Source organism: Anser brachyrhynchus (genome assembly GCF_964034855.1).
Source record: "Anser brachyrhynchus genome assembly, contig: SCAFFOLD_527, whole genome shotgun sequence".
NCBI classification, from domain to species: Eukaryota; Metazoa; Chordata; class Aves; order Anseriformes; family Anatidae; genus Anser; species Anser brachyrhynchus.
Genome location: NW_027664104.1, coordinates 527 through 11,246, shown reverse-complemented (window position 1 = coordinate 11,246; position 10,720 = coordinate 527). Strand labels below are relative to the sequence as shown.

General features: G+C 68.0%; 1 protein-coding gene across 1 annotated transcript; it reads right to left on the bottom strand.

Annotated features, from left to right (window-relative positions):
- Positions 1-4,641: 4,641 nt before the first annotated feature.
- MRPL4 (mitochondrial ribosomal protein L4) lies at positions 4,642-9,138 on the bottom strand. Its single transcript, XM_080608467.1, is given in 10 exon segments — positions 4,642-4,851; positions 4,958-5,028; positions 5,184-5,293; positions 5,387-5,493; positions 5,604-5,721; positions 6,401-6,452; positions 7,123-7,148; positions 7,150-7,346; positions 8,893-8,920; positions 9,049-9,138. Coding segments are annotated over 10 exon segments (930 nt in total). The 5' UTR covers positions 9,124-9,138; the 3' UTR covers positions 4,642-4,705.
- Between the last annotated feature and the right edge of the window lie 1,582 nt (positions 9,139-10,720).

Here is a 10,720-nt window from a genome sequence, read left to right as displayed (position 1 = left end):
GCCGCCCCGCGGGCAGGCGCTTTATGAGCTCGGCACAAGCCCGGCCCCTCCTTGAGCCCCGGGGAATTCCGGTGATGTGGGGACTTCGGCGCCGGGGTTCCCCCCGGGCAGCCGGACCCCGGCCGGGGACCGTGGGACAACCCCACAGCCCTCCAGCCCCGCTGCTCTCCCACCTTTTTTCCTGCCCCATTGCCCCGGGATGGGGCAGTTCTTTAGCCTCCCCCTACCCTACTGCCTCCCCGCCCTGGGATGGGGCAGTTTTTCTGCCCCACCGCCCTGGGGTGGGGCGGATTTGCCCCAGATGGAGCGGCCCTCCTGTCCCGCTGCCTGGGAAAAGGGGCACCTTTCTTACTGCCCCGCTTGAGCAGCCCTCTTGCCCCGCTGCCCTCTTGCCCCGCTGCCCTCTTGCCCCACTGCCTTCCTGCCCCACTGCCCTCCTGCCCCTCCTGCCCTGGTATGGGGCAGCCCCCCCAAATCTGCCCCACTGCACTCGCTCCAGCTCCGTCCACCAGGCACAGGCACCAGGGCCCCCAACTTTTTTTGGGGTCGGAGGGGGGACTCAGCCCCATAAGACAAATTCGGGGCTTCCTGACGCCCCCCCCCCCCCAGCACAGGATTTTTGCGGGGGCCTGGCCAGGGCTGGGTTAAGGAGCCGGGGGGGGGGGGGGCCCTCGGCGTCAGCATCAGCGCTGTGACCTCATCCCGAATGCACGGGGACAAGCAGCCAAGCTCTCCCACCCGCGCGCTCCGCTTCCTTTTTTCTCTTCATGTTTTTTTTTTGGACGGGAGGGATTTTTTTTCTCACCACGAGGAGCCGGGAGGGCGGCCAGACCCCATCAGCGCTGGGGGGCCAGGATGCGGCCGCCCCGGCTCTTGGCACGGCGGGGGCCGCTGCCTTTCCAAAGTTTTCCTTTCGGGACAAAAGGACCAGATTGAGAAAGGGCCTCCAAGCAACGCAACCCTGACCCGGGGACGAAGCGCAGCCCACGCCGCTGGCGCTGGCGCCCCTTGTCCCCCAGGGTTCGTCTCCGAGCTGGCGGCAGAGGAAAGTCCGGGGCCGGCTCCCGGGGTTTCACTTCTGCATCCCGCAGCGAAACCCCGGAGGCTTTATGAGAACTGCGCCGGGACCGCGGAAACCACGTGGGCCCTGTCCCCACCACCACGGCCACCACGGGGCTGCGTCCCCTCGTCCCCCACGGGGAAGGGGGAACCCACGCGGCGCCTCCACGGCTCCGCCGTCCCCGTGCACGGCTCCTCGTCCCCAAGGCCGCCCCCCCGGAGTTGGTGTGGCAGGCGGAATTCCTTATCTCCCCACGGCCATGGCCTCGCTGGGGCTGCACAAAGGGCATTTCCTGCGCGGTCAGCAGCACGGGGACAGGGACACGGGGATGTGGGGCACGTGGGGGGGGACGTGGGGGTGTAGGGAGGGGTTGGGAGGGGCAGGGGGGCAGGGGGTTAAGGGGGTTAAGGGGGGAGGGCGTGGGGACGTGGGGTTATGGGGACACAGGAATGGATGGGTGGGGACGTGGGGACGTGGGGAGGGACGTGGGGACGTGGGGAGGGACGTGGGGACGTAGGGAAGGACATGGGGACAGGGACAAGGTGGAGGACTGGGGGGGCCGTGGGGGACATGGGGCTGGATGGAAAGAGACCTGGGGACGGGGACAAGGGGGACACAGGAGCGGATGGGGAGGGACACGGGGCACGGGGATGTGGGAAAGGACAGGGGGACAGGGACAAGGGGGTGCGCTGGGGGGACATGGGGGACATGGGACGGATGGGGAAGGACACGGGGATGTGGGGGTGGATGGGGAGAAACCTGGGGACAGGGACAAGGGGGGTGGATTTGTGGGGACATGGGGGACATGGGGGTGGACGGGGAGAGACCTGGGGACAGGGACACGGGGGACACAGGAATGGAGGGGGAGGGACACGGGGACAGGGACACTGGACAGGGCAATGGACTGGGAGGGACATGGGGACCAGGACACAGGGGACATCCCAAATCCCCTCCTCTGCTCCGCCGCCCCCACGGCTCCGTCACCGTGCGGCACCCCTGGGGACACTGCAGGGACAGGGCAGGACACCCCCGTGTCCCCGTGTCCCTGTCCCCCCGACCCCACAGGGCGGCACCCCGCCGTCCCGTAGGGTGCCACCCCGTGCCGGGGGCTGGCGGCACGGCCACTGCTGAGCAGGCCGCGCTTAACGAAGGCGCTAACGAGGCACCGGAGGTCCTGAGGGACCGCGGGGACAGCAGCCACCGAGCGTCCCAGCCCTGGGACATCCCCGCTGCATCCGACCGAGACGGGCTCAGGCTCCAGCACGTGTCGCCTCTGGCCCCGCGCTTCCGACGCCGGAGGGGGGACAACAAGCAAATCACTGCCCCCGGGGCAGGATACGGCCTCCGGTGCAGGACGTGGGCCCCAATACAGGATACAGTGCCCGGTGCAGGATGCGGCCCAGCCCGTCCGGTCCTGCAGGCCCCCCCCCCCACACTCCGGTGGCCTCGCGCCTGCCCCGAAATGTCCGGAAGCGCTCGCGCGGGGCGGCCACGCGCCAGCTTCGCCGCAGGAAAGGGGCCTCCAGCGGCTGCCTTCGCGCTCCCACCGCAGCCTTCTTGGGGTGCTGAGCCCCCTTGCACGCCCGCTGCAAGCTCCAGGCCCCGTTGCACACTCGCTGCAAGCTCCGAGCCCCGTTGCATGCGTGTTACGGTCTCCAACCCCCGTTGCACACTCACTGCAAGCTCCAAGCCCCGTTGCATGCGTGTTACGGGCTCCAAGCCCTGTTGCACGCTTGTTGCAAGCTCCGAGCCCCGTTGCACACGTGTATTACAGGCTCCAAGCCCTGTTGCACGCATGTTATGAGCTCCAAGCCCTAGGGCACGCTCACTGCAAGCTCCAAGCCCCCTCGCACGCTCACCGTGGGCTCCAAGCCCCTTTGCACACTCGTTACAAGCCCCGGACCCCTTTGAACACTCGTTGCAGTCCCCAAAGCCCCTCTGCACGCCTGTTACGAACCCTAAGCTCTCTTTGCACACTCATTACAAGTCCCAACCTCCCTTTGCACACTCGTTACAAGCCCCAGGCCCCCCTTGCACACCCTCTGCAGGCTCCAGGCCGTTCCCCCCCACATCCCCCCCGCCGCCTCCCCGCTCCCTGGCCCCGTGTCCCACAAACGTGTCCCACAAACGCGTCCCGCTAACGAGCCCGGTTAACGAGCCCGTGCCCCGGCCGCTTTCCGCTCAGCCACGGCATTGCCAGGAAAGAGCCGTGCCCGGGCCCGCCCCAGCCTCTGGCACTCGGAGCCGCGGCGGTGCCAGCGCCGGGAGCGGTGCCAGTTGGCGCCGTGCCCTCGTCCCCAGGGCGGCGCCCGATGTCCCCGGGGGCGCAGGGACGGCGCTGTCACCCCCCCCCCCCCGAGGTGCTCTTGGTGCTCGCGCGCAGCGGGGACGGGCTCAGCGCCGCTCGCTCGTGTCCCGTCCGCGCCTCCAGCCTCCGTACGGCCACCCCGCGGCGTGACAAGTGCCACCACCGTGGCCAGTGTCACCACCGCCGTGGCCAGTGTCACCACCGCATGGACGAGGACGCTGCGGAGGAGCCCGTGGCAGGGGACGAGGCGAGCCGGCCCTGCACGGTGGCACCGACGTGACACCACCACCACCACTAGCCCTTCTCCATTGCTGTCCCTTCCGCGGTGTCCCCAGCCCCGCAGCGGGGCCTGGGTGCCACCAGATGCCACCAGGTGCCACCGCTCACCTCCCTAAGGGATGGCTGTATGTCCTCGAGGGGTGGCTATGTGTCCCCAAGGGGTGTCTGTATGTCCCCGAGGGGTGTCTGTATGTCCCCGTGTCCCCATGGGGTGGCTGTATGTCCCCATAGGGTGGCCGTACGTCCCCATGTCCCTAAGGGGTGGCTGTACATCCCCATGGGGTGGCTATGTGTCCCCATGTCCCCAAGGGGTGTCTGTATGTCCCTGAGGGGTGTCTGTATGTCCCCGTGTCCCCGAGGGGTGGCTGTATGTCCCCATGGGGTGGCTATGTGTCCTCATGTCCCCAAGGGGTGGCTGTATGTCCCTGAGGGGTGTCTGTATGTCCCTGTGTCCCCATGGGGTGGCTGTATGTCTCCATGTCCCTAAGGGGTGGCTACGTGTCCCTATGTCCCCGAGGGGTGGCTGTATGTCCCCATAGGGTGGCCGTACGTCCCCATGTCCCTAAGGGGTGGCTGTACGTCCCCATGGGGTGGCTATGTGTCCCCATGTCCCCAAGGGGTGTCTGTATGTCCCTGATGGGTGTCTGTATGTCCCTGTGTCCCCGTGGGGTGTCTCTATGTCCCCATGGGGTGGCTATGTGTCTCCATGTCCCCAAGGGGTGGCTGTATGTCCTCGAGGGGTGGCCGTATGTCCCCATAGGGTGGCCGTATGTCCGAATGTCCCCAAGGGGTGCCTGTATGTCCCCAAGGCGTGTCTGTATGTCCCCGTGTCCCCGTGGGGTGCCTCTATGTCCCCATAGGGTGGCCGCACGTCCCCGTGTCCCCACAGGGCAGCCATACCACGAGCCCAGGAGCCGTCACGAACCCCAGGAGGGGGTCTGCAAGCACCCATCCCACTCCCCCCCCCCCCCCAACCACGACAAAACCCGAGAGCTGGGCACGACCTCACTTTAATGGGGGGGGGGGAGGACGCGCAGCGCCCCCAGCCCCCGTCCCGGCTACGGGATGTCGCTGTAGGGCATGGAGAAGGGGTAGAGCGGCGAGTAGCGGGCGTCGTGCCACAGCAGCTTCTTCTCCAGGAAGTCCACGGCGGCCACCGTCAGCACCAGCGTCTGGTGCTTGAGCATGCTGTGGACGTTGAGACCTGCGGGGACACGCGGGGGACGTCGGCGCCTGGCGCGGGGACGCTCTGGGGACGCTTTGGGGACGTTTCGGGGACGTTTCGGGGACGGCGGCTGCGGGGTTCTCACCTACGACGGGGATCAGGGTGATGGTTTTGAGGCCAGCCACGGCTTTTTCGATGTTCTCCGGCATCTCATCGCTGGGGGAGGAAAGGGAGAATTACGCCTCGGGGACACCGGGACGGGGCGGGGGGACACCGGGACGGGGCGGGGGGGGACACGGGGTGGTGGTGGGGGACACGGGGTGGTGGGGGGGACACGGGGTGGTGGTGGGGGGACACGCGCGCGTGCTCACACGTCGACGATGAGCACGGAGCTGCCCCAGTGGCGGTAGCGCGCCAGGTCCTGCAGGTACCGGGGGTCGGCCGTGGGCACCTCCAGGTTGTCCACCACGTGGAGCTGGTCCTGGGAAACCCAAACGTCACCTCCCAGGTCCCCACCTGGGGGGGGGGGGACACCGGGAAGCCCCCCCCCAAGGTGGGTTTGGGGTCCCCGTACCTGCATCAGCTTGACGGTGAGCGCCGTCTTCAGCCCCAGCACCCGCACCTTCATGGGCAGCAGGTAGTAGTAGCTGGTGGGACCCCGCGGGCCGTGGGCGATGCCGCCTGCGGGGTCGGGGGGGGGAAACGGGATGAGGTTTGGGGGTGGGGGGGGTCCCGAATACGGTCCCCGAAACCCCCCACCCCCCTTGGCGACCCTGGGGGGGGTCACTCACCCCCTCGCCAGAGCGGGGAGCGGATGCTGCTGTGGCGCGCGCGCCCCGTCCCCTTCTGCCGCCACGGCTTGCGCCCGCCGCCGCGCACCTCGGCGCGCGTCTTCACCTTGGCGTAGCTCTGGGGGGGGGGGTCCGGGGCGTTAAATATCCCCCCCCCCCCCCAATCCGGCACCGGGTCGTCCCCCCCGAGCCCCCCCAAATCTCCCTCGGTATCCCCAGACCCGCCTCGGTCCCCCCCAGAGCTTCTCCATCCTAAAAAACTCCCTCTGCCTCCCCCGGAGCGCCTTTTCCTAAAAAAGTCCCGCTGTCCCCCAAAGCTCTCCCTCTCCCCCAAAAACCTCCCTCTCATCCCAAAAACCTCCTTCTCACCCCAAACCTCTCCCTCTCACCCCAAAACCTCTCCGTCTCACCCCAAAAACCTCCCTCTCACCCCCAAACATCGTCTTCTGCCCCAAAACCTCCCCCACAACATCTCCGTCTGCCCCCAAACCTCTCTGCCCCAAAACCTCCCCCTCTGCCCCAAAACCCCTTCCTCTCCCCTCAAAACCTTCTCCTCCGCCCCCAAACCTCTCCCTCTCACCCCAAAACCTCCCTTTCACCCCAAACCTCCCCCTCTGCCCCAAAACCTCCCCCTCTGCCCCCAAACCTCTTCCTCTGCCCCAAAACCTCTTCCCCTGCCCCAAAACCTCTCCTTCTCCCCCAAACCTCCCTGTCTGTCCCCAAAACCTCCCCCTCTGCCCCAAAACCTCCCCCTCTGCCCCCAAAACCTCCCCCCCAGACCCCAAACCCCCACTCACGATCCTCTTGAAGTTCTTCTGCCACGTGGCCACCGCGTGCAGGATGTCCAGCCTGCGGGACACGGGGTGGGGACGTCACCCGGGGGGCCCCCACTGCCCCCACACCCCAAAAGGGGACCCCAACGCCCCGACGGGGACCCTCACACCCCAAACAGGGACCCCAACATCCTAAATGGGGGCCCCAACACCCCAAATAGGGACCCCAGCACCCTAAATGGGACCCCCACACCACAAATGGGGACCCCAACACCCCAAAGGGGACCCTAACACTCTAAATAAGGACCCTACACCCCAAATACGGACCCTAACACCCAAATGGGGACCCCAGCACCCCAAAGGAGACCCCCACACGCCAAAGGGGACCTCCACACCCTAAACGGGGACCCCAATACCCCAAAGAGAATCTCGACACCCCAAATTGGGATCCCAACACCCTAAATAGGGACCCCAGCACCCTAAAAGGGGTCCCCAACACCCCAAACGGGACCCCAACACTCTAAATAGGGACCCCCACACCCCAAATATGGACCCCAAGACCCTAAATGGGGTCCCCAAGACCCTAAATGGGGACCCCAACACCCCAAATAGGGACTCTCACACCCTAAATGGGGCTCTTACACCCCAAGTAATGACCCCCCACATGACAAAGGGGACCCCCCTGATCCCAAAGGCCCCCCCGACCCCAAAAGCCCCCCCCCCCCCGCCCCCCCAAAAGGCCCCACCTGGGCGCGACGGCGAAGACGTCGGGGTGCAGCTCGGCCAGCCCCAGGCGCTCGGCGGCGGGGTGGCGCAGGGAGCCCAGCCACGCCTGCGCCGCCACCCCCCCCCGGGGCCACCGGGACCCCCACCGCCCGCAGCACCGGGGACAGCGGGGACAGGGACGGGGACAGCGACGGGGACGGCGGGGACGGGGACGGGGATGGGGACGGTGGCGGCGCCGGGAGCTCTGTTGGGGAAGAAGGGATTGGGGACCCCGATGTCCCCGCTGGGTGCGTGGGCTCGGGTCTCGTCCCCGGTGTCCCCAAGGGTGTCCCCGACCCCACAGGCAGCCTGTCCCCAACGTCCCCACCCCATGGCCACCCTGTCCCCAAGGATGTCCCCAACCCCACAGCCATCCTGTCCCCAGTGTCCCCAGCCCCATGGCCACCGTGTCCCCAAAAATGTCCCCGACCCCACAGCCATCCTGTCCCCAAGGGTGTCCCCGACCCCACAGCCATCCTGTCCCCAGTATCCCCAGTGTCCCCAGCCCCATGGCCACCCTGTCCCCAAGGATGCCCCTGACCCCAGAGCCATCCTGTCCCCAATGTCCCCAGCCCCATGGCCACCGTGTCCCCAAAAATGTCCCTGACCCCACAGCCATCCTGTCCCCAGTATCCCCAGTGTCCCCAGCCCCATGGCCACCCTGTCCCCAAGGATGCCCCTGACCCCAGAGCCATCCTGTCCCCAATGTCCCCAGCCCCATGGCCACCGTGTCCCCAAAAATGTCCCCGACCCCACAGCCATCCTGTCCCCAAGGGTGTCCCTGACCCCACAGCCATCCTGTCCCCAGTGTCCCCACGGATGTCCCCAACCCCGTGGCCACCCTGTCCCCAAGGATGTCCCCAACCCCATGGCCGTCCTATTCCCAGTGTCCCCGACTCCACAGCCACCCTGTCCCCAGTGTCCCCAGTGATGTCCTCAAGCCCATGGCCATCTTGTCCCCAGTGTCCCCAAGGATGTCTCTGACCCCATGTCCCCGCTGTCCCCAGCACCCCCACGATGTCCCCAATGCCCCCAATGCCTCCAATGCCCCCCTGTCCCCACTGTCCCCATCCTGTCCCCAGTGTCCCCAAGACCCCCCTATCCCCGAGACCCCCCTGTCCCCAATGCCCCCCCAACGTCCCCAATGCCCCCAATGCCCCCCCCGTCCCTACGATGTCCCCAATGCCCTCCCTGTCCCCAATGTCCCCAGTGCCGTCCCCAGCCCCCATGGCCCCCCGTCCCCAATGCCCCCCCCATCGCCCCAATGCCCCCCCTGTCCCCAACGTCCCCAATGCCCCCCCCAGTCCCCATGGCCCCCCTGTCCCCCATGCCCCCCCCATCCCCCCAATGTCCCCCCCACCCCCACTATGTCCCCAATGCCCCCCCGTCCCCAACGTCCCCACGCCCCCCCCATCCCCCCAATACCCCCCCCGTCCCCAACGTCCCCAATGTCCCCATGCCCCCCTCGTCCCCCCAATGCCCCCCCCATCCCCCCAATGCCCCCCCGGTCCCCAATGTCCCCAATGTCCCCAATGCCCCCCCCACGCCCCCGTGCCCCCCCCGTCCCCCCAATGCCCCCCCGGTCCCCAACGTCCCCATGCCCCCCCCGTCCCCCCAATGCCCCCCCCATCCCCCCAATGCCCCCCCGGTCCCCAATGTCCCCATGCCCCCCCCCTCCCCCCCGTGCCCCCCCGGTCCCCGCGATGTCCCCACGCCCCCCCCCTCCCCCCCGTGCCCCCCCCCTCACTCACCGCCGCCGCTCCCGGTGCCCGCCGCCACCTGCGGGGTCGCGGCCGTTAGCGGGACCCCGGCCCCCGGGGACCCCCCCAAGCCCCTCCCACCACCCCCAGCCCCCCCCACACCCCCATCCAAGCCCCGTCCACCTCCCCCCAGGCCCCGCCCCTCACCCGCGCGGCCCCGGCCCGGCCCCGGGCCCAGGCCCAGGCGGCGGCGGCGGCTCCGCGGGGCCCGGCGCGGAACATGGCGGGAGGGGGGGGGGCGCCTGGTGATGACGTCACGGGAAGGGGGAGGGGCCTGGCGGGGCGCGCGCGGCGCCTGCTGATGACGTCAAGGGTTGAGGCGGGAGCGGAGCGGGGCGGGACTTCCGGGGAGGCGGGCCCAGTGCTCCCAGTACGGCCCAGTGCTCCCAGTGTGGGCCAGTGCTCCTTATAACCCCCCGTCCCCAGTGCTCCCAGTACGGCCCGGTGCTCCCTATAACCCCCCATCCCCAGTGCTCCCAGTACGGCCCAGTGCTCCCTATAACCCCCTGTCCCCACTGCTCCCAGTACGGCCCAGTGCTCCCAGTATGGCCCAGTGCTCCCTATAACCCCCCGTCCCCACTGCTCCCAGTACGGCCCAGTGCTCCCAGTATGGGCCAGTGCTCCCTATAACCACCCATCCCCGCTGCTCCCAGTATGGCCCAGTGCTCCCAGTATGGCCCGGTGCTCCCTATAACCCCCCGTCCCCACTGCTCCCAGTACGGCCCAGTGCTCCCAGTATGGGCCAGTGCTCCCTATAACCCCCCGTCCCCACTGCTCCCAGTACGGCCCAGTGCTCCCAGTATGGCCCAGTGCTCCCTATAACCCCCCATCCCCGCTGCTCCCAGTACGGCCCAGTGCTCCCTATAACCCTCTGTCCCCAGTGCTCCCAGTACGTCCCAGTGCTCCCAGTATCGCCCAGTGCTCCCTATAACCCCCCATCCCCAGTGCTCCCAGTATGGCCCAGTGCTCCCAGTATGGCCCAGTGCTCCCTATAACCCTCCGTCCCCAGTGCTCCCAGTACGTCTCAGTGCTCCCAGTACGGCCCAGTGCTCCCTATAACCCCCCCGTCCCCAGTGCTCTCAGTACGGCCCAGTGCTCCCAGTATGGCCCAGTACCCCCAATAACTCCCCACTGCTCCCAGTACGGCCCAGTGCCACCCCGTACCCCCAGCACCCCCCTATCCCCAGTGCTCCCAGTATCTCCAGTAACTCCCAGTGCTCCCAATACCCTCTATTTCCAGTGCTCCCAGTATCCCCACTGCCCCCAAGTGGCCCCCCAGTGTCCCTCAGTGCCCCAGTACCCCCCAGTGCTCCCAGTTCCACTATTGCCACCCAGTATCCCCCAGTGCCCCCAATACCCCCCAGTGCTCCCAGTACCCCCCAGTGCCCCCAGAACCCCCAGCACCTCCAGTCCCCCCACTATCCCCCGTGCCCCCAGTGTCCCCAGTGTTCCCAGTGCCTCCCCCCAGTATCCCCCAGTGCGTCCAGTATCCCCAGTACCCTGCAGAACCCCCGGTGTCCCTGTGCTCCCAGTATCCCCAGTGCTCCCAGTGCCCCCCAGTGGCCAAGTGGCTCCCAGTATCGTTCAGTGCCCCAGTACCCCCCATGTCCCCAGTGTTCCCAGTGCTCCCAGTGTCCCCAGTCCCCCCAGTATTCCCAGTACCACCAGTGCCCCCCAGTGACCCAGTGCTCCCAGTACCTCCAGTGCCTCCACTATCCCCGCTGCCCCCAGTCCCCTCCCAGTCCCCCCACTATTCCCAGTACCACCAGTGCCCCCCAGTGGCCCAGTGCTCCCAGTACCTCCACTATCCCCAGTGCCC